The sequence below is a fragment of the Pteropus medius genome, unplaced genomic scaffold (genome assembly GCF_902729225.1).
Source record: "Pteropus medius unplaced genomic scaffold, Ma_sr-lr_union100, whole genome shotgun sequence".
Classification (NCBI taxonomy): Eukaryota; Metazoa; Chordata; class Mammalia; order Chiroptera; family Pteropodidae; genus Pteropus; species Pteropus medius.
Window position 1 is genome coordinate 1,756,906 of NW_024348304.1, and position 24,172 is coordinate 1,781,077.

Consider the following 24,172-nt stretch of genomic DNA (forward strand, 5'->3'; position numbering starts at 1 on the left):
CATAATAAAAAACCATGATGAATTCTGCTGTTTTTACCTCTGTAAAGGGCAGTTTCATTTGCTTTAACCTTCTACGTGCATGTGAAACACCTGTGACCTCAGGAGAGAGTAAAGAGGACAGTGCTGTGTGTTATGGAACCGACAGCAGGGACGTCACCTGGGCCAGGCGTGAGCCAGTGCAGCTAGGGACACTGGGGAGCTGTCCTTTGTCGCCTTGATTAACGGAGGATCATGTTCCATTTACTGTATAAATAAATCTGAATTCAAACAAGACGAAAGGAGATAAATGTCCTTTTAAAAAAAGATAATACAGTTTTCTGTTTATAGGAGTTACGATAGAAGTTCCAGGAGTTTAGATCAAGATTCTCCTTCAAAAAAGAAGAAGTTTCAAACTAATTATGCTTCTACCACCCATTTAATGACTGGCAAGAAAGTGCCATCATCTCTACAGACAAAGCCTAGTGACTTAGAAACGACGGTGTTTTACATCCCCGGAGTCGATGTGAAGGTAAACACTAAGTGTCTGGCCGTAGGGTTCGATGATTAGTATCAGTGTTTGTGATCCATCACACGTGTTTTCCCTTCTCCAGTTAGATTAAAATGAGATTTTTCCAACGCTGTTCTCCAACATATCCATATTCTGAACGTAAAAGCATCAAATCGCAGGTTGCCACTTCTTTTATACAGCCTTTTCACAAAATTTTGGCTGAAATTAATTTTATTTTTCATATGTTGATATCCCTTGACATACTCACTAAACCTTGCCTACTGCCATTTTAGTAAATAACTGTTTTGTAGATTCTAGAATTATAGAATCCTAGAATATTAACCAACAGAGAACTTTATTATCTGGAATGATCGTTTTAATTTAAAAAATGGAAAAAAAGCTAAGAAACTTGCTAGGATCACAAAGCTAACTTGTGAAAACTGGACCGGTGTTCTTCTTACCACGTTCTCCTGCGTTTCTTGGTTTTCCCTGTCTGCATGCTTTCGACTTTGAAAGTTTTTTTTTTTTTTCCAGTTGCATTACAATTCCAAGACGCTAAAGACTGAGTCACCCAATGCGTCCAGAGGATCCTCCTTGCCAAGGACACTGTCTAAAGAGTCCAAGCTGTATGGTATGAGAGAGAGTGCGGCACCTCCTTCTCCTCCTTTACCTCACACTGTCCAGGGCAAGACTAACACCTTGCTTCCTCCCCAACCCCCACCTCTGCCCTCAGGTATTTAAGGAAAACAGTCTTCACTTTTAATTTGTGTCCTAATTTAATTTGTAGTCATCACCTATTTGCTCTATTGAGACTTTCAGATTCACGTGTTTAAGAAAATAGGGTATAGGCTCGATAATGACCGTGTAAAATTCATACGTGGAAGTGAGGGCCAGTGACTGTTGCTTAGTTTTCAAATTGCTATTACTTAGAATGTCAGTTGTTAGAATAAATTTAATATTCTAAATAGTTTACTTAATTTTTTTTTTTAGATCTGTGTATATTTAGAAGTTTTATGCAGTTCCATTTGGGGAGCTTATGATAGAGATGGAAACTTATGCACAAACTCATGTATCAAACCGATGGAAGGCAGTACACTGGGCTTCACCACATTTATTAACTGTCCATTATTGCGTAACAGATTGCCCCAAACTTGGTGGCTTAGAACCTCCAACACAGTTTCTGTGGATCAGAATTTCAAGAGTGGTTTGGCTGGTGACTCTTAACTTCGCACTTTTCTGTGAAGTTGCAGTCCAGAGGCTGCTAGGGCTGCAGTCCTCAGGAGGCTCGGCGGGGTCTGAAAACTGCTTCCATCATGTGCATTTCATGTGGTTGCAGGCTGATGCTCAAGCCTCCCCCCGCCCCGTACCCCACCTCCCCGGGCCTCTCCCCGGGGTGCTGAGTGTTCTCACCACAGGGCAGCAGGCTTCCCTAGGAAGGAGTCATCCGAAGGGGAGGATGGCCGAAGCTGCTCTCTCTCTCACGGCTCGGCCTCAGGTCACACACTGTCACCTCCACAGGCCCCTGTGGATCTTCCTGCTCAGCCTCGCTTGCGGGGGGAAGGGGCGCCATTGGGCATGAATGCCGGGGAGGCCAGGGCCACCAGAAGCCCGGTTGGACTGTGGCCACCGTACCACACGAATGATACGCAGCATGTGTAGAATTACCACACAAGGGGGATATCAGACCAGACAGGGATTATTTGAAAAAAATTTTGAGGCAAGATAGAACTTGGTCTATTAATCTTGTAAAATAGCCAATCATCATATTAACTCCTAATGTTTTTATGCCACTTTTCAGTTGACAAGGCACATCTATATGCATTAAATACAGGACAGATATTATTGTCCTCATTTAATGCATGAGGAAAGTTGGGGGTCATGGAAGTTGAATTTCCTTCCTGGGTTTACAAAATTAATATATGTCGAAGGTGGAAACCTAAGCCAAAGTGAGCTAAGTCCAAGTTAGCTGTTATACTCATTCTCCTGATGTGGGAACGAGGAAGAAGAGATGGCAGCCCGTGGAGGGGGGGCGGGGGTTATCAATGGGAACAAGACAAGAACAACAAGAACATAGGAAAGTCTGAAAACAGTGACTTTTTCTCACTTGTCACCACATATTGTCCAAGATCTCTATATCTTAAGTGGACAAGATAATGCTGATGAGAGACTTAGAAAAGTATGAACTAGAAAAACAACTAAAATTTGTGAGCTAGAGCAAGTAGTAATAACTACTGTGTTATGTATATCGTTAGTCATCTTTGATTATAACATTAATATGTCATTTTTCTCGACCTTCTATTTTTATTACATTCTTGTATGGTTTTAAATATAGGGTGCTTCACCTGATTAAACTGTCATAAATTATATAATTTTAATTTCTCACAAAATTATCTTATGTTTTACGGGAACTATTTAGTAAACTCACCTTACATTTATTTCTCACTGTTCCAGCCAAAGGAAAAGGAAGCGGAGGGGTGAAAACCGCCAAGCTGTACGCCTGGGTGGCACTTCAGTCCCTGCCGGAGGAGATGGTCATCAGCCCCTGCCTGCTGGACTTCCTGGAGAAGGCCCTGGAGACCATCCCAATCACGCCCATCGAAAGGAATTACGCAGGTGAGTGTGCTTCCCAGCACGTGCTTCTCGCAGTCCCAGTGCTCAGAAGGGTTTTGTATCGCTGTTGTGTATTACTACTTAATATACTCGGTGATGATATAAAATAATTAAAGAACTGAAAAGAGCTTGAGAGATCATCGCGTCCTCGTTTACGAATCAGGACACGAGGTCCGCTGAGGCCGTGCGGTTCCCGACGGGCACCGCCAGTGCTTGGCGGGGTCAGGCCGAGGCCCCGGGGGCGCTGGGACGGGGCGGAGGCCGCCCACCCGATCATCCCGGCGTCACCCCGGCCTGCGAGCAGAGGGGCTCAGCGCGGGGGCCACCCACCCTGTCCCCACGGTGAAACTTAACCGGAGTATCTCGGCAGCCGTGAGCTCCCGAGATGAAGATGTGGGCCACTTCGAAATCCCGGACCCTATGGAGGAGTCGACCGCGTCCCTGGTGTCGTCCTCCACGTCTGCGTACGCGTCCTTCCCCGTGGACGTCGTGGTGTACGTGCGAGTCCAGGTGAGCGCAGAGCCCCTCCGTTTTACGGAGCAAGGGTCCCTCCAGTTCGTTGGAACCTTCCAGAGTTCTTCCCACGGTTCCGTGGGCCGTGTCTGTCTGTCACGGCTGGGAGGTCGCCAGGACCTCCGGGAAGTTTATGTGCAACTTCACGTGTGTATTTCTGCTGAGGAGGTGCACAGAGCCTTGGTTTTCAAAATTCAAATCCCCTACATTTGTGGCAAAAATAACGTAAAAGTTAAATATTTTTTTTAGCATGTTACGCCTTTTTATTATGGCACCTGTATTTCTTGCCACTGTGGTCCTTTTTGAGCAGATATAAAGTACAATTGAGATGTAAAGTCAGGATAGTACCTTTGTTAAATTTTTGCTAAGAATTAAGTCATTTTTGTCTAATACTTTATGCTAAAATGCAGTCCTTTGGGAGTATGTTTTAGCATCTGACTGAGTACATTTATTAAGCAGGATTCGAAAACTACTTGTATCTAAACTTCAGCATTTAGTTTACCCTCAATTAAAATATTACAATCAGTCTCAAGAAAAGCAGAAATGCTAATAGTCATCTGTTCAGATCGTTTTCTACAATAGCAGTTTGGCCAAAGAGCTTCCTTCTGGCGTTCGCGCTAGCTTTTTTTAAGATCGGATGACAACACGTAACAGGTGAGGGCTTCAGAGCTTACACAACTTTTATTGATGCAACATTCTTTTTAAATTTTAGTAAGAGGGAAATTCCTTTCTTTAAAAGACTTGGTTATTAACGCGTATAATGTGAACATAAACTTCTTTAATGTTCTGAATTAGCTAAATGTCCAAGTATTTGTCACTCAGAGATAGCTCCTCAAATATTTAGATATTTAAAAATTATATCATTTTGTTAGTACATTGGTTTATGTCTCATATGCCTTTGAAAAAGCCAGTACATTAAACACAAAATTCTTTAGGCGTCAAATTTGGTATATGCGAACTAAAATGGAAATGAACTATTTGGAATCCAGTGTGAAATTTTTTAACCATCTAGTTCCTAGAACCTTTTTTTCTTTTTTTCCTGCCTGCACTCAGCCCTCGCAGATCAAGTTCAGCTGTTTGCCGGTGTCAAGAGTGGAATGCATGCTGAAGCTGCCGTCCCTGGACTTGGTGTTCTCTTCCAACCGAGGAGAACTGGAGACTTTAGGGACCACGTGTCCTGCAGAGACTTTGTCCCCTGGTGGGGGCGCTGCGGCTCAGAGCGGAGCCAAGGCCTCTGCCGGCAAAGCTGGGACGCCAGGTGAGACACGGTCTTTATCCCACTGGCATGAAGCCAAAGTCGATTTGAAAGATATTTTTAATAGCGATATATATATTTCTAAGTAAATAAACTTGGAAAGGAGAATATTTGAGAATTAGAGTATTTATAGAAAAGATCTATAGTAGATCAAAGTTTCGAGTATATTTTGTTACATTTAAGAGTAATCAGTTTTGCAAATGGAAAGTAAAAAAATGCAGTGTTATCTTGAAAGAATTTCTTGTTGTTAAAATTTTATTAAGTAGTGTGAGTGTGTGTGAGAGAGAGAACGTGTATGTGTATTTTTTTAATTGTAAATTTTGTTACCAAACTCAAATGTCTTCTTCACGGAAGTGTTTGTTTTTAAAAACAACTGATGATTTTCTGATGAGACAGTGTCGCTCCTGCCCTAAAAATCATACAGAGACCACAAATGCAATTGATAAAAATTTTATCGAACACTTTTAAGGAAAGAGACTACACTGGATGAAAATTGATAAGAGAATTGATAAGAGAATGATTATTAAAACAGGAATTCTGAACCCAGGGTGATTTTTGCCCCTGGGGGACGTTTGGAGATGTTAGAAGACCCTGGAAAATGATCGAAGCCAAACATTTGCTTCGTTGCGTCAATCTTTGAAAGTTTTCACAACAAAATAGGAAAACTAAAAGTCAATGTTTTAGAAATAAAGTTTCTGCTGATGTGGTTTCCCACAGTCTCACACTTCACTCCAAAATATTGCTGCTGGAATTGTGTAGTCAACAAATATAAGAGTGGTAGTGTCGGTTTTCTAAAACATATTTTTCTTATTATAAAATTAACACATCGTTCATGATAGAAAATATAGAAAACAGAAACATATCAAAAATAAAAATAGTAAGTACTACATCTTTATCATAGAAAACTAATATCAGTTCCTACCTACTTGCCAGCATTTTTTTTGGGAACTACTCTTTTCCCCAGGCAAATTGAAATATGGTCTCTTCTGCTATGTAGCTTTTAAAAATTTTAAAGATAGATTTTCCCAAATTATTACATATCCATCATTTTATCATAAAACTTGCAAGAAGAGTTGATGATGCGAATAAATGTATAAAAAGGACAGGTTGTGGCACCACCCATTCTTTCAAAGCATCCTTGTGGACCTTTGCCAAGGCTTCGGTCAGTGCCGGGGTTTGGACGTACGTGACCTTAGCCAGCAGGCCTGGTTCCTGCTGATGCGGAACTTATACTGGATTGGGAGCAACAGATAACAAGCAAAGGAGCTTATTCTAAGTGGAAACGTGAAGTAGGTGAGTATGAGTTAGCCACGCAGAGAGTTGGAAGAACGAACACTCCAGGTAGAGCTACAAAATCCAGGAAGCGGGAAAGAGTTTGGTGACTCTGGGAGGCGGGGAGGGGAAGGAGCTAGTGTCAAGTGGAGACAGGCAAGAGAAAGATTTAGAGAGGTGGGGGAGGGCCAGGTCGTGTGGGAAAGCCACCGGGAGGCGGACAGGCTCGCGAGTGGGTTCTGCTTCATACTGTCAGAGCACCATCCAGCTGCAGTGTGACAGTGTTCTCCGGGCGGAGGACAGGGGCGGGAGGAGGCCGGGGGGAGACAAGGAGAGCTAGTGGCCACGTCAGCAGTCCAGAGTTGATCATTCCTCAGGCGAGAGTAGCAACAGTGAGACAGAAGGCAAGGGGCGGACTTGACATGTTAGACACAGAAATTGTTAGACAGTGATGTGGTGATAAATTGCAAGACAGGGAGTTAGAAGTGGGACAGATGTCAGATCACTCCCAGGGTTCAGGCTGAGCTGCCTGCAGGGAACTAGCACTACTGGAGATGGGGCACACTGAAGAAAAGCAGATAGTGGGCAAAGGTCAGAGGACTGGTGTTTTGGACACGGTGAGCTTCGAATGCCTGTGACCCGTTCTCATATGATGCCAGGTGCCCAGTCCCGAACTACAAATATATCCAAAGGGATCGGATCTGGACATAATATTTTGGAATCATCAGCAAACTCGTATAATGCTCTATTCAGAGTTTAAAGCGTGTTTGGACTTGACCTTCCTGCCTATGGCAAACGCTGGCTCCCTGAGACACTGAGGACTCCTGGTTCCTGTAGGAACAGGTCTTTAACTTCCTGCGTTTGCGCACCTGGTTCTGTTTCCTACTGAAATGTGGACTCCAGCTGTGCAGTTGGATTTTTTTACAAGTTTGTTCTGCCCCCTCTTTGCTTAAACCCCACGGTTCCGTGCCTCTTCCTCTGCTGCCTCTGTTGGCGCAGAGGAGAAAAGAAATGAGAAGCCGTGGAGTTGGCGCTCGTGGGTATGAGTAATCGTTCCAGAGAAGAACGGTTTACAGAGTAAGTTAATTGGAAAGTACATCTGCGTCCTCGTTTTGTTCAAGGAATTAAATCTATTGATGAGTTACTGTTTGATTCTCGAGTCGCGTCTGGTTCTCGAGACTGTATCGTAGCCAGCTCCTTTTCTTTCCCGGGGCGAGTAAATTAAATACGCGGGTTTCCTGTGTTCGCGGTAGGGTCGTCAGCACTGGGCAGCCCCCTTGGCAGAAGCCGGCACAGCAGCAGCCAGTCAGATCTGAGCACTCCCAGCAGCAGCTCGTCTGGTCTGAGCTTCACCGCGTGCATGTCCGACTTCTCTCTCTACGTGTTCCACCCCTATGGAGCAGGGAAGCAGAAGACCACCGTGTCCGGCCTCACGCCAGGATCTGGAGGACTAGGTATGCTTAGCACATCTTTTCCAAACTTACAGCACGTTTTCAAGCTTTGATCTTTTCAGAAATCATGATAGATACATTTAATAATGGATATAAAATGATCAGAAGCTTTTAAACTTTTCTCCCAATGATATCTAGCCTGTCTCTACAAAGAAGTAGAAATATGAAGTAAGTAATTCAGGTAAACTAATTATACAAGAGCCTTAACACCCAGAGTATTTTCTAAGTGAAATGTACGGCACAGTAATCTCTTTGGACGTGAGGTTATTTATGTTGCTTAAATGTTTAACCATATCACTATTTGTATAAGAAATTACATTCTACAGATAGTAAATTTTTAAAATGTGTGCATCATGTTTGGTAACTTAAAATGAGACTGTTATTGTTGTCATTACTATTAGTTATTTAGAGAACCTTAAATTTCACTGGCATTTTAAAGTGCAGATTTACCACTAAAAATGCTCATTAGGTCATTCTTAAATGTTTACCTCACGTAAGTGATTTTAATCGATGGCACATTCCAGTGTTTTGGTTAATTTCATGTAACTAGGTAGCTGTGTGTGTGTACATGTGCATATACACGTGTGTGTGTTCTCTTTAAAGGGAATGTGGACGAAGAACCCACTTCGGTCACTGGTCGAAAAGACTCACTGAGTATAAACCTTGAGTTTGTGAAAGTGAGTTTGTCTCGGATAAGGCGTTCAGGAGGTGCCTCATTCTTTGAAAGTCAGTCCGTAAACAAGCCTGCAAGCAAAATGGACACCACACTAATAAATATCTCCGGTATTCAATTTTACAGTGTTTTAATTAAAATATTGTTTTCCAGAGTTAAACAAGGGCCTTTTTAACAGCATTTAAATATTCATTTAATTTAACGATATTAAGCCTTAGTGATACATTGACGTGAAGCAGAGGACTAACAGTCCAGCCTAGTGTGCTCGCTCAGTCCAAGTGACTTCTAGATAAATACATAGAAGTATCATCTGACGGCTAAAATACGCCTAATTACATCACTTCTCTACCATGAGTTGGTGAAATGTCTGTCTTTTTATTTGATTTTCTAATTGTAAATTCTTAAAACACTAAAGGAAGAATGGGTTAAATTTTTGCCGCATGTCGTAAGATCTTGAGTTACGTGCATGTGTGTCATAGGCTTTGTAACTAGCTATATAACTATGGGCAAAACACTTGAGCATCTAAAAATTAAATACATGCGGAACATTTTGAAGAATTCAGAGTACTATGTGGGTGAAAACTTAAAATTATTAATCAAACAAGTATGGTAAGTACACTCAACGCAGTATTCATTCAACAAACAGCTTGTGTTTTGCGGTGCAGGTGCGCCACGCAGCCCGCTAGGGGACCGAGGGCGCAGGCGTGAATAAGGCAAGGTCTTAGGAGTAGGCAGTTAGGTGACAGCGTGATAAGAGCTACGATACAGGTTCATATAAAGAGAAGGAAACAATAAATTCTGTTTAATATGAAAGATCAGAGATGTCTTCACAAAGGAAATGATATTTGGGCCAGATCTTTATAATAGGAATATTCTTGGCTATAGCAACGTGGTATTTAATGGCACAGAAGCATCAAAAAGTATGCTTTTGGATCACACTTTGGTTCACTGAGGCTGAAGCATAGGTATAACTGAACATTTAATGGGTCGTACAGAGTAGGTGGGGACAGAGGGGGAGAGAAGTTGGCTAGACCTAGAGCTGGTAAAACAGACCAGGACCAGATGGGGGTGGCGGGGGGAGTGACTCATATGCCAGGCCACAGATAGGGTTCTGAGCCTTTGGGCAGGGAGAACTCATTAGAGGTTTTTAAGAAATGGGATGCCATCATCATCCCCAAAGAAACAATACTATATTGTCCATTTAAAAATCAGTGAGGATAGATCTCACGTTAAGCATTCTGACCACACACACACAAAAAGACTATATTGTGTACGGCTCATAAAATAAACGTGGTTACACACACACAGAAGGGTCAATGTTTCGGATCCGTGCTTGAGGAACAGCCGACGGCAGCACGAACTGTGGGAGAGGACGGGTGCTTGAGGGGGCTGTCGGAACAGACCAAGCAATAGGGCACAAAGGCCTGAATGGCGACAAAGAAAAGGGAGACGGGAGGGGTTCGGGAGAAATAGGAGAGATCCACGAGCTCGGGGTCAGATCACGTGAGGAGCAGTAGAGGAGACAGGGTTGCCTCACGTTTTTAGCTCAGGGACTGAAGGGACAAAGAGGTCATTAACGTAGACGGGAAATAAAGAAGGAGGTGCCCCTCGGGGTCCGTCGGTGGAAGAGTCCAGTAGGCAGTTGGCTGATGGGCTGTGTGAGCGGGCTCAGGCTGAAACCAGAACCTTCTATTTGGGCAACACGGTGTGACTGCTACAGGAGCTTGGGGGAGTGACGGGGCAGCATGCACGGCAGGGCAGCAGAGTGTCCAGGGCCAGTCGGGGGCGGCCATCGGAATGCTTCAGACCGATGAGTCTCTGCTCCGGGTGCAGAAGGAAAGGGGTAGTTCGGCCTCCCCGCTCTGTGGTTTGCAGCTGCTTTGCGGGCGTGTGTCCCAGCTCAGCCGTGTTTGAGAAGGGCCCAGAGTTAATGTTGAACGTTGTCGGTGAGACCTGTCTTTAGGACCTCTCAAAGAGCTTCCTGATGCAGCGATAATAGAATTCCAGCTCGCCCTCACCTCAAAAAGGGAATGGAACTAATACTGCTAGAATGTGGTGTTATTCCCATTTGTGGAAGGAACATGTTATCACTTACCAGTCATACTGTGCAACTTATTTTGGTATTTCGTGAATTGTAACAATTATAATTCCATTGAGAAAAATACCATGTCATAGTATATCTACCATGTGAAAATATCAAAGGTTTTGGAAATCTGTTCTAACGAATTGTATTTGTGTGTGTGTGTGTCAGCCGTCTGTGACATAGGGTCTGCTTCCTTTAAATATGACATGCGCCGACTCAGCGAAATTCTGGCATTTCCAAGAGCCTGGTACCGGAGAAGTATTGCAAGACGCCTATTCCTTGGAGACCAAACTATAAATCTGCCCAGTAAGTTTGTTATGCAGTTGTAACTGTTTTGGTCACACAGACTTGGACCACGTGTCAGAAATGTCTGAGCCCCTCCAGCGTGCGCGGCACTGGGGCCAGAAAGATTACCTGCTCGGACGTTACGCTCAGCTGACTTTTATTCTATGACTGCTACTCTGTAACCTCTGTAAAATCCCACAAATACATTCCCAGTCCACCATGGTTGGTTAGGCATGGAAAACAGAAAATGTCGGGCACATGGCATCGTGTGAGTGGCGGGCAGCATGACACAGTCGAAGGCGTTAGAAGTCACTCCTGTCACGTGGGGACAGGGCACCCTCAGCGTTTCTGGAGTGCACTTCGCAAACCATAAGCTGTGCAGTTGTCAGGCGGAGAATGGGAAGGACTGTGTAATGTGATTAGAAATGGTGGCGTGGTAAAATTTGTCGTTTCGTAACATGGCGACCCTACTGATGGTGTTTTTGTGTCTGCTTTTCTGTTAGCCTCTGGCCCGGGGACACCTGACTCCATTGAGGGGGTGAGCCAGCACCTGTCCCCTGAATCATCGAGAAAGGCTTACTGCAGGGCCTGGGAGCAGCCTAGTCAGTCAGCCTCCTTCACCCACATGCCTCAGTCACCCAACGTGTTCAATGAGCATATGACAAACAGCACCATGTCACCGGGGACAGCAGCACAGAGCCTAAAATCCCCAGCTTCCATAAGATCCAGGAGCGTGTCTGATTCTTCAGTTCCCAGAAGAGGTAACACTGCTCTCTTTGTTATTGGCAGCCCTCCAGTGCCCCCGAGATGATTTCACTTTGTTACCCCCAGATTTCTGCCCAACTGCGGGGAGATAGACTCTTGCAGGTTTTCATGGGAGATGGAGGAGCCCCGCACCAGACACCAAACAGATGCCTCAAAGTATCTGCCAGCAGAAGAGACAGCCGGGTGGCTAGTAGCTTTGCAAAGGGATAGGGAGAGGAGACAGCATATTCTTAGGATGCCCCATAGGGTACAGTCGTTTTTAGAAGTAAAATCTGCAGTATTGTAAAACGTTTCATGTTGAAAGTTAATCTTTGTGTTCAGTCATTCTTTTATTCACCCAGGGTTTTTTGAACTCTCATGTGCTCAGCACTCACCTTGTGTCTGAACATATAAAAATGAGTGCCATGTTCAGGTCACAGGTAAAACTGGAGTATGATGGGCAAATGCAGGATTCGAGACGTACATGGTCCGTGAGACACAGGCAGGCACGCAGCGGCTCTGCATTTCAGATGGCCCGCCCGCACGCCCTCTGTGTGGCAGCAGACGCTTAGGGTTTCCTCCTAGGCGAGGAAGTCCCCAGGGGTGAATGGCCTGTGCTGCTGTGTCCCGTGCACACCAGAATTCCCTCGTCTAAAATGGAGGGCGCACAGGGCTTTAGGAGCTTTCAGGAAGAAGGGCTGCCAGCATTTACTTAACATTCAGTAAATGGCAACTATTATCTTCGAGGCAGTACGAAAGCTATTTAATACCAGGCTTGAATACAAGGAATTCCTTTTTATGTTTTGGATTATAGTAACGAATGGTTTTTGCTTTGTAATTGCTGAGCTTCAATGTGAATAAATTGTACATCGATTTTTCTATTTACAGATTCACTTTCAAAAACATCAACTCCTTTTAACAAATCAAACAAAACAGCGAGTCAGCAGGGGACGCCGTGGGAAACACTTGTTGTGTTTGCTATCAACTTGAAGCAATTAAACGTTCAAATGAATATGAGCAATGTAATGGGAAACACAACGTAAGCTACTCAGATACAAAGAAAATATAACTAATCATTCATTTTAATTTTTCTTATATTGTGGTAAGGCAATTCAAAAACTTTTTTGATGCTGAAATGTTTGGGTCAGTAAAAACAGTACATAAAAGATTTAAAATTGTGTTATTCTGAAAATGGCTTAATCTAATCTTAATGATACTGTAATATAAAACAGCATGAAATATATGTTCTCATAAGAGAGAAACATATGGAAAATCATGTAATTTTCTAGCTAAGAAGAAAGCCTTACCATTAATGTTAATATTCGAACATTTGCCACAGTTTTTAGAAGTGGATTTTATTGTTATACTTATTTGAAATCATCTGACTGTTGTTTAAATTCGTGACGCTGGGAGCCGTATGTCTAATTAATCACCCTGTCCTTTCTTTTAGGTGGACAACGAGTGGTTTGAAGAGCCAGGGCCGTCTGTCGGTGGGAAGTAACCGAGACCGAGAGATAAGCATGTCCGTCGGTCTGGGCCGGTCACAGTTAGATTCTAAAGGAGGAGTAGTTGGAGGGACCATAGATGTCAATGCTTTGGAGATGGTTGGTAGGTTGAAATTTTACAACTGAAAAATGTATTGGAAAAACTTTTTAAAAATTGATTTTGATGAGTTTTTTCCCATTAGGCATTTGTGTGACAAGTAATTATTATTTCTATTTTAGCTCATATTTCTGAACATCCAAATCAGCAGCCCAGTCACAAAATTCAGATCACCATGGGTTCCACCGAAGCCCGGGTCGATTACATGGGTTCAAGCATCCTCATGGGCATCTTCAGTAATGCTGACCTCAGGCTGCAGGACGAGTGGAAAGTGAACCTGTACAACACACTGGATTCAAGCATAACTGATAAAAGGTGGTTAGTGAAACTTTACTCTTCGAACGCTTTATGTGGCTGCTCAGCATCTTTTCTCTTATCCAATGAGAAAGCACTAACAATTCATGTTCCTTGCAAAATGATTTTATATTATGCAGTTAATGTGAATGAAAAAGCTGGGTGGGGAGGAGAACTTTTCTTGTGCTTTTAAACTGTCTTCTGTAAGATATATGTTAACGGCTGTTTTATGTTCTAGTGAAATTTTTGTCCATGGAGATTTGAAGTGGGATATTTTCCAAGTGATGATATCAAGGTCAACCACACCAGACCTGATAAAAATAGGGATGAAGCTCCAGGAATTCTTCACGCAGCAGTTTGACACCAGCAAACGAGCTCTGTCCACCTGGGGGCCAGTCCCTTATCTCCCACCCAAGACAATGGCAAATAACTTTGAGAAAAGTTCACAAGAACAATGTAAGAATTAGAACTAAGCCTTTAGATGTGCTTTCTCTTTCACTAAATATGTGCTCCAATCTTCCTTTAACGTAATTAATAATACCCGTGTGCCACACTTAAAAAGTGATCCATGTGCTCTTGCCCTGCGCACTCCCCAGAGTCCTTGGTTTCCTGCCCACCGGTGGAATCGGAGGCCGTCATTCATTATCTGCCCCACCCCCCAACTCACCTACAATCACACACACCCTGCTGCCCGAATATTCATTATGACAATACCATGTTCTGGTTCAGAGTGTGGGCTATGGAATCAGACATCCGAGTTTGGATTTATCAGCTGTGTCCTATTAGGCTGATCATTATTTTCACTTAGTAATTCAATGAGCAGGTATTTATTAAGCGTGACCATGTCCTTAGGCACTGTTTTAGGCATAGGTCTCTTAGTGCAGCGGTCCCAGACCTGTCCGGCGCCAGGGACTAGTGCTCCTATGAGAATCTAGTGCCTGATGATCTGAGGCGGAGCTGAGGCGGTGATGCCAGCGCTGGGGAGCAGCTGCAGACACAGATGAAGCTTCGCTCGCTTGCCCGCTGCTCACCTTCTGCTGTGTGGCCCGGTCCCTAACAGGCCACGGACCCCTGTACTAGTGGGCAAAGTTCCTACCCTCATGAAGTTTATATTCTAATGGGAGAGATAGACCATAATTAATTTTTCTAACTAAAATGCAGGATAAGTCCAGGTACGGAGGAATGCTGAGAAAAAGAACAAAGCAGGGGCAGGAAGTAGAGAATGAGGGTGTGTGAAGATGACTGTTTGAGAAGCGGGGTCAGGGAAGCGTTTTCTGAAGTGAAAGATCGAGGCTAAGATCTGGGGGGGCCGTTGCGGGGTGCAAGCTCCACAGCAGGAAGAAACTCAGTTTGTTTGAGGGTCATTAAGGTGGCCGCTGTGGTGGACAGAGTGAGCAAGCAGGACAGTGTCAGACATGAATTCAGAGAGAGGGGCTGCGGATGAGATTTTTAATATGCGAGGTAGCTATTGGAGAGTTCAGAACAGGTCTGATACCGATCTACTTTTTCTTAAAATATTCCTTTTTAAAGCGTCACTCCGGCTGCTATGTGGAGAATAGGCTACAGGTGGTTGAGAATGAAGTGAGGAGACCATGTGCAGTAATTGCCATCATGTCCCACACAGTTACTTGACCACAGCATGGAGGCCACTGCAGAGGCCAGGCAGCAGGTCATGGTGGCTTTCACTAGAGTAGCAGAGGTAAAAGTGGTGAGAAGATGTCAGAATCAGGATAATTTTTAACAATTTAATAAATAATCATTTAAAATAATTTCTTATTCTCACAGAATGAGTACTTGTGCACTGAGAAAAAAAAAACGATAAAATACAGAAAAGCAAAAAAAATAAAAAGTTCCATTCCACCTAGAAATCATCATCACCGTGAACACTTGAGAGCTTATACTTCCAGATACTTTTCTCTGCACCTAGATAGATACATATGTGTACTTTTTGCCAAAATATTGTTTTACTCTAAAATTGGTATCGAGCATATACAGGGAGGTTTCCCAAAATGCGTAGCCTTTAAAAAAAGTCCTTGTCATGGAAAACCAGCAGGCTTAGGGGATCATTTCAGGTTCCAGGACACTGAAGAGAGATGCCAACTAAGTACAGAGCATGTTCCCTGGTTGATTCCAGAATGAGAGTTGGGAAATAGCCGAAAAGGCCATTACTGGCAGAAGTGGGAAATATAAATGAGTACTTCCCAGACTCCACGGAGCATCTGAAATGCCTGGGGGTCTTATTCAAATGCAGATTCTGATCCAGTAGGTGTGGTGTGGACCTAAGAGTCTGCATTTCTAACAAGCTCCGGTGATGCTGGCAGTCCTTAGACCTTACATTTGAGTAGCAAGGACATAAAAAAGGAAAGAAAGCACCTAAAATCGGGTCTTCTAAGTCACTTAACCCCTCTTCTGCTTCACTCGACGAGTCTAGATGGAATACCTAGTTGACAGAGTTACCGAGAGAATTGTGTAAGATTTCCTGCAAGCACTTAGTAAATCATTAGTGATTACAGTGGTGTCGGTTGAAATTATTGTTAGTAAGTTACTGTTTTCCTTAGGTCCGCCCATCGCAGTGCAGCTTCTTTTCCCAGACTGTGTCTTTTTTACCTTCTGCTAAATGTCAGGCAGGGGTCGGAGTGTCATTGTTATCCCTTAACTGAGTCTCTGCAGCTGGGGAAAGTAGCTGCCCGCTGCCTTCCTGCTGCCAGGTGGGCGTGCATGAGGCACTTGGGGATAAGTGGTTTTTCCTTTTCTTGCAGTGCTCGACGCAGCCCATCACCGGCACTGGCCCGGAGTGCTGGAGGTGGTATCCGGATGCCACATCTCCTTGTTTCAGATTCCTCTACCGGAAGATGGGATGCAGTTTGGGGGCTCCATGAGCTTACATGGAAACCATATGACACTAGCCTGTTTTCACGGTCCAAATTTCCGTTCAAAATCCTGGGCCCTTTTTCACTTAGAAGAACCAAATATTGCTTTTTGGACCGAAGCTCAGAAAATCTGGGAAGATGGTAATTTGACACATTTCAAGCTTTTACTCTTTCCTGTCTTCTGATATTATATGGCAAAGTAATTTTCCTTTCTCATCTCTTTTGTTTGTTATGTTTCTGAAGTCCATCTCTATTTGTTATAAGGTACCTGACATGTCAAGGAGTTCACTGCCAGAGAGTCAATATATTCTGTAAAGTCTGGCACATGTTAAAGAACTTACTTCTGAACTTACCATTTACTGTTTCTTACTTAGGCAATTATCATTTCTGCTGCTGTGGCTGACCATAGTCATAATATTAGTTATCGTAAATATTTCTTATAAAAGCACGTACAGAAGACACACAGTGGTAGTAGTGTAAGGATATTATTTGCCAGTCAAGACTATACTGTAAAACTTTTACGGGCAAGGCTATGCTTTTACCTCTATTTACAGTGATAACCCAGTTCTTTTTAGCTTTTCTTTCCTACTCAGTGGTTTCTTAATAATGAACAAAAAAAAAATGGTTGGTGCTCTCTATTTTTTTTTAGTTATAATGATTTATTCTTACTGAGACTAAATCCAGTTATAACTAAAGAAAAATTATGTGATTTTTTTTCTCACTTATTTACTCCTCAATTTCACAATCCATCTTACTTATGTATGACTTAGCTAAACCTGTTGCTCTAAGGCCACAACTATTTTCTTGCATCTAAATATAGCCTGTCTTATTTTTCTTCCCTCTAGGCTCTAGCGATCATTCTACCTATATTGTACAAACACTGGATTTTCATCTGGGCCATAACACCATGGTTACCAAACCGTGTGGCGCTTTGGAAAGCCCTATGGCAACAATAACCAAGATAACAAGGCGTCGCCATGAAAACCCACCCCATGGAGTGGCCAGTGTGAAGGAATGGTTCAATTACGTTACAGCCACAAGGAATGAAGGTTACATTTTTTATTTGTTTGGTTTTATTTTTTTTATTTTGAGCTCTGTTGACTGAGTCATTTAGAATATAAGTAGCAGAAGAATTTTCATTTCGTCAATAAAAGAAGTTTCATTTCACTCCTGCTAACATAACTAATGATAGTAGTACATGATTTCACCACCCTGGTAATGCAACTCTCGTAGACTGAAATTATTTTACATGTAACTGAAAACATTCAAAATAAAATCGGTCTAAATAAATGAAATTAAGCTTATGATAATTGGAAAAATATTTTCGTACTAATGCTAAACATTGGAGGTTTGGTAAAGTTATTACACAACTAAGCAATAGAATGCTACAAACTTTAAGATTCGGGATGGATAGAGTAAAATGAAACCAAATAATAATATTCCTATGAAGTCGTAACTTTAAAGAGAGTGGCTTTAATGAGTTTTCTCATTTGATTAGATTTACCGGTCTTGTAATAATGTAGTCATGAAATTTTTTATTTTGCGGTTTTTATTTTCGAGTTTACAATACTGCTTTTACCAATCATTTTATTTGTATTGGAACAGTGACTAGATCGAGGCATGTTAATGTTTTACTTGAATGTTTTACTTAAAAATGAGTTTTCGAAATGGAAAAGATGATGACTTGGGCCCCACAGAAAATAGTTACTATGGAATAGGGAGCCCCAGGAACTAAACAGTTAAAAATGTTCTGAGAACAAAGGAATTAGAAGATTTTGCATTTATTGACTACGCTGCCTTCCAAGTAGAGATTTTGGGGAGCGGGCCTTTTTGGCTGGGATACTATGGAGGGGCTGTTAGCATATTGAACTGCTACCTGTGTACCTGGAAAAATGCTAATTTTTATAAGACAATCATAATGTAATCGTAGCACACACGTTGGGGAAAATCAGGACTTCTGGTTTCAAGGCCAGGATCATATTTAATCGCTAATTCTGTAAGAGTGAATTATTTAATGTAGAACTTTGAGATTAATGAAATTCTTAAATTCAGATATGAATTCAGTTGAGAATAAAATTAATTTCAAAGTTCAAGAAACAAAAACCAAAAGAAAAAAAAAGAAATTAAAACCAAAAGGGATTATTAGATTTATCCAAAATCATGTTATAAAGCTTCAGTCTTGAGAATAGTGATATATATCACTATTTTTATGTGTATATATATATATATACACAAATCTCTACCTATATTAATGTATCACCATATTAACATATATAAATATATCTATACTCCTAGCCATATATATAGAGAGATATATAACTATTCTCAAGATCACAGCTTTACATGGCTCTATTTTTTTAAATGTAAAGTTTTCCAGCTTTTGAAATGACAATTCCGTGTATCATAGTGTCATGAAAGCTATAGGCTTATCAATCGATGCCTGTTGGTTAATCTGAGCAGTATCTTCGTTATTATGCACGCAGAATTAAACCTGCTTCGTAATGTTGATGCTAATAACCCTGAGAATAGCACTATGGTGAAGAATTCCAGTTTGCTGAGTGGATTCAGAGGAGGTTCCAGCTACAATCACGAAACAGAGACTATCTTCGCGTTACCAAGGATGCAGCTCGACTTCAAATCCATTCACGTTCAAGAGCCCCAAGAGCCTTCATTACAGGGTACGTGGGAAATAATCTGCAGGTCCTACAGTGATGAGGGAAGCCTAGAGGAACTTCAAACTACTGCTGCTTTCCCATGAGTTACGTTTGTAATATTAATATAATCTGATGAAATCGATTTCCCGGGTCAAATTGATTTTTTTGCCAGCCATATGACCTCTGGCAGATTGAATCCATTTGTATCTCTTTCTCCTCAGTCAAATGGGGGATCCTAACAGGACTTCCTTCATAGGGCTTTTATGAGTAATAAATAGCAGACGCTTAGAAAGTGCTTAGTAAACCATCATCATCATTCTGTCACACAGAAACTGCCCCTTTGTTGTTGCATTTAAGTGGATGCACTTTCATGAACCTCTGAGTCCCTACTAACGGGAAGAGAAAGGGACTCACTTCGTTAAGTCTTCATGATAAAAGGACTTTGCCCTTGCAGATGCCAACCTGAAGCCAAAGGTAGAATGCAGCGTGGTGACAGAGTTCACTGACCACATCTGTGTGACTATGGATGCTGAGCTCATCATGTTTCTCCATGACTTAGTGTCGGCTTATCTTAAAGAAAAAGAAAAAGGTGAGTAGCATGTTCTTGTTTTTTTCCTCTTCTTTTAAGCTTCAGGGGAGGCAGCTGTCTGCCATTTTATGGATTTGTACAGTCTAATGATAAAACAAGTAGAATGTCTCCTTCCTTTATGAGTTGTAAATATCAATAAATATATGAAATAAATATGAATATTGGTAAGACTATCTGACAGACTTCTGAGTATCTTCTAGGTACACAGCACTCTTTCAAGCCATGCCTCACATCAAATGATGTTTTATACTTTACAGAATGTTTCCATACACATATGTACATTATCAGGCCTTGTAGGAGATTCTCACAAAGTAGGAAAAGAAAACCTCTTTGAAAAAATATTGCTAGTCAAAGTGAAATGACTCCAGAAACAACTACACGATAAAGTAGCATGAGTTATGTACATAACTGGGAAAACTAAATTAAATAAGATAAATCTGTTTAGAATGCAGAGAACATTTTCTTTTTATAAATATTTCGACCTCAGTGGTGTTTGCTTTTATGAGTTGATGTTAGTTTACTCACTAGAAACTTAAATGTTTGCCCATTAAGAAACATACGGTGACCCTAATACTCATGTGAAATTGCTTGAATATATATGGTGTGTCCAGACAATGGGATTATTTAAAATAAGGTAGTCTGAAATGTAGTGGTATGGAATGCTCTCCAAATACATGGCTTTTACTTACTCAATAAGTAGTACATGAATGTAGAACAGTAAAACAACAGGTGTGATTTTTAAAAACCGCTTGATATAGATAGATGCACAGGCACACCTCGGAGATCCTGCAGACTCGGTCTCAGACCGCCGCAATAAAGTGAGCGTCGCAATAAAGCGAGTCACCACCTTTTTGCTGGTGAAGGCTCTTGCCTGCGGCGTGTAGAAAACGCGGCACCTAATGAACGCAGTAAAGCGAGATGTGCCTGCCGTATGCTCAGGGTGCACTGTAACACTGCTTCCTTTTCTCATGAAGAAATAAGTATAAAGTTTGTCTTACAGGTATTTCAAAATAGCCTCATGATAAATGTCTGAGTGAGGACAACAGAAAGAAAGATTATCAAGAGGCCATGTTGAAAGAGTGCAGAGGCAGCATCGCATAGATTGAACTGCTCTTCCATGTCCGTTCAATCTAGATCTGCTAGAAATTCAGTGTGTAAAATCAATAATGATGGCTGGGAGAAAGCTATGAGAAAGTAGTTGAAACTTCAAGTAAAATGATTGAAACCATATAACAAGAAATGTTGTATATATTGTAAGTACATTTAGTCTTCACATATGGCACAATACACCAGTCACTGGTAATCCTCTTGTTTTTCTCTCCACCTCAATATTTAAACTTAATATGGAGAAAAACAGACCCTAGATAAACCTCTGAGGTTCAGAGTTCACTTCTAGTCTATCTGGACGTGAAAGTCTGCCAGATTTCTTTCTCTTGGGTCCTATGTGAAACCGTCATTTTATGAAATATTGTGTTGATCTTGGTCTGCCACGAACTGCATGTATTTCTAAAAAAAAAAAAAGAAAGAAAACTTTGTGGTATAATTTGTTGTAAAACATTTCAATGGGAAAAGGGAATATGGACTTATAATATTTACAATAACAAAGTTGTATCTTTGGGGATTTTAATTATAAATAAAAATATTTTAATAGTTATAAGCATGTTGTTATTAAAAACTAAAAGCAATTACTTTTGGCCAAAATAAATGTCAACATGCCTGAGAAAATTCTTAAACAGCATGTAAGACTAGACCAGAATCAACAATAGTTCTAGGACGTCAAGATAAATTGTTAGCACTGTAACCACCACCAGTAATAAAAGCAGAGCAGGTGAGCCGGCAGTAACTGAAGACACCATGTCCTTACATAGCGTGACAGTATAGCTTCATTCCTAGATTCACTCCCAATGTATTATCCCTTCTCCTAGTTCCCAATGAGGTTATAACCAGAGCTCTACAATGCAACCGTATTACCTAATTAATCAGTCATTTTATGCCCAGAGTTGTTTTGAAAACCTGTGCGCTAAGAGAAATGCTGTGTTTATTAAAGATATATGAAAGCTACCTTTGTTCGGTTCAATTTTATATCTATTATTTGATTGCCTATTATTTGTGACCTTTCGTAAAACATTTATGTAGTCACTATGTAGAATGAACAGGTTGCTTACATTAAAAACTCCTAAGTTAATACCCCTGTTTAAGTATATGTATAGCCATTAACATATACTAAAACCATTGAATTGTGAATTGTATGGTATGTGAATTGTATCTCAATAAAGTTGTTAAATGCCATCCTCCTACGGCCATTCTTTAGGACATCTACAACTGTCCATTTCAGTGCCCTGTGCCCGCTATCAAATAAATCTCAGCAGTCTTTACCATTAGCTTCAGGCACACAAATATATGCAAAACATATACTATTACTCAAAAGTAAATGATGATATATTACTTCTAATTGTAAGATAGTAATTTCGATACTGTCCTCAAGCAGTACCAATAATTGGCACATATGTATGGCTTATTTAAAAATATTACTTTTTTAAAAGTATAATGAAATGAGGTTTTGGCCAGTTCATAAATAAAATGATAAATAGAGCCAATTATTCTGTTCATATAGTGATTTAAAATAAGTTTATAAGGTATATATTTGCATTATTAATCGATCTTTTCCATTATAGCTATTTTTCCACCTCGGATTTTATCTACTCGACCAGGACAGAAAAGTCCAATTATTATACATGATGACAATTCCTCTGACAAAGACAGAGAAGACAGCATCACTTACACTACTGTGGACTGGAGAGATTTTATGTGTAACACGTGGCATCTAGAGCCCACTCTTAGGTAAGAAGTAGTGAGTGTATATATTACCTATATCCTGTGGGATTATTTTGAGGAAAAGGTTATAAACTATGTATCAGGTTAAATATTTTTTATCACAAAATAATTTTAGAAGTTAGTCAAGTGTAATCTCGCAACACCTGACTGCAATTTTTGCTGTTCCTTTCTGCTTTGGTAAGTGTTCTAGGCAAGGCAGCAGCAGTACAAACACTGAGAATAGCTCAGTGCTGATCAGCTGTCCACTGTGTGACATTTTGTCAGTTAATCACCAAAATACAAGAATAACTCCGTTTCTGTAGTTGCTGTTATCTTTTCACCATCTCACCGAAATGTTATTTTCAGGTGCTTGAGGTACCTACAGTAATCTGTTTTGTTACTGGGTTTGGGAAGATGCAGTCATAGATGTCATACATCATGAAGGAACCGTTACAGCTTATCACGTATGTCGTGACAATGTACTAGGACCTATAGTGTCACGGTGTCTTTCTGTCTGCATCTAACACAATAATAAAACCATCCCTGAAATGTAGAATTTAATGCTGTCAGATTCAGGTCCCTTTACTGAGTCATGTTCTATTACAATCATGATCCCAGTTAACTTGTTTTCATACCAAAATTTCAAAAGTATTTTCTAATTTTAGTTGTTTTTATAATTGCTGCCATAACTAGCAGCACTTGCTTTGCATGTCCTTGTTTGTGATGAACACTCACGACCTTCTTCCTATTTTTCCCTTTCCTCTCATTTGCTTTTTTCATCAAACAATAACTGTGTGAATCATGGAATAACAGTATCAAAAAAAGTCCATCACACTCTACAACATTCTGCAGAATGATACGAATTTCATTCAGATAAGGTTATCATTCAGACATGTTTATACCAAAATAATTCCTAACAAAATTTCCATTTACAGTGGACTCCTGTGTAAGCAGAAAGTAATAACTTTTTTAGTAATTTGTAGTCAATAAAATTTGTTGTAACCAAATCAAAAACACTTTGGTATTAATAGTACATATATGCATGAGAAATATTAACAGTATCTTTTAAAATGAGCATAAAAATAGTTAAGTTTGCTATAAATATCTTCCTTTTCTCAGCACGCTGTCATGAAACTAGTTATGGTGTAGTGGTGGACGGCATGGCTAAGAGCAGTGGCTCTAAGCCCAGCTTTGTAGCTAAGTGACATTGCCCGAAGGGCTTAATAACACTCCTCTCTGCCTCGGTTGCCTCATAGGAAAAAATGTAGAAAATGGTATTATCTACCTTGTTGGGTAGTTATCATGGTTAAATGAGTTAATTAAAGCAAAATGCTTATAACTTAGCAGATCAGTGTTGAATATGCCCCTTTTCCCTAACTCATATAGTGGGAGAGGAGCTGATAGAAGTCAAAATGACAGTTACTACTGATAAAGCTGGTAACAGACTGTGGTTTGGATGTCTGGCAACAGTGGCTTTCTACTGCAGAATCCAGGTGTGGACTTAACCTACAGGATCTCAGTGATGCCACACTGGAGGTGGGGAGGGGGCGGGCAGGGGCTAGAGTTGTGCCATCAGCAGCCAGACTTGTGTGCTTACCTAGCCCCAGGCAGCCTGAACAGTCTTGAACTCATCTATCTAGGGGCCTGTCCTTGAAAAACCTGTGCAATAAGGAACAGACCAAAATGAATGGTTCCCAAGCGAAGCTGGAGGGCGGGTACTGAACTACATTACTCGGTTCCTGCATTAATTTTCCAATCAGATATGTCATCAGTAAGGGGGCACAGAAAGGCCAGGAGTGTTCACTAATGGCTGTTCCTCTATGTGGAAATACCAAGAACAGGAATAAATGGTTCTTTCTTTTGATATGCTTAGCACATAGTAAACAGTGTATTTTAGCCTTTTTTCCCCCACCATTATGCCACATACTGTTGAACTCTAATTTTTCATCTTTATTAGATGTAATTAATAAAATAGC

At 41.1% G+C, this 24,172-nt stretch overlaps 1 protein-coding gene across 1 annotated transcript in view; it reads left to right on the forward strand.

The window, feature by feature from the left end:
- The window catches only part of BLTP1 (bridge-like lipid transfer protein family member 1), a 133,849-nt gene that overhangs the window by 108,576 nt on the left and 1,101 nt on the right, over nucleotides 1–24,172 (forward strand). Inside the window, 18 exon segments of the mRNA XM_039879550.1 lie at nucleotides 328–508; nucleotides 1,022–1,220; nucleotides 2,939–3,100; nucleotides 3,468–3,607; nucleotides 4,664–4,868; nucleotides 7,391–7,591; nucleotides 8,192–8,371; nucleotides 10,513–10,650; nucleotides 11,133–11,390; nucleotides 12,262–12,412; nucleotides 12,824–12,981; nucleotides 13,098–13,290; nucleotides 13,508–13,725; nucleotides 16,029–16,280; nucleotides 16,985–17,188; nucleotides 18,623–18,817; nucleotides 19,248–19,382; nucleotides 22,058–22,223. Of these exon segments, the coding sequence (XP_039735484.1) occupies nucleotides 328–508; nucleotides 1,022–1,220; nucleotides 2,939–3,100; nucleotides 3,468–3,607; nucleotides 4,664–4,868; nucleotides 7,391–7,591; nucleotides 8,192–8,371; nucleotides 10,513–10,650; nucleotides 11,133–11,390; nucleotides 12,262–12,412; nucleotides 12,824–12,981; nucleotides 13,098–13,290; nucleotides 13,508–13,725; nucleotides 16,029–16,280; nucleotides 16,985–17,188; nucleotides 18,623–18,817; nucleotides 19,248–19,382; nucleotides 22,058–22,223 (3,336 nt within the window).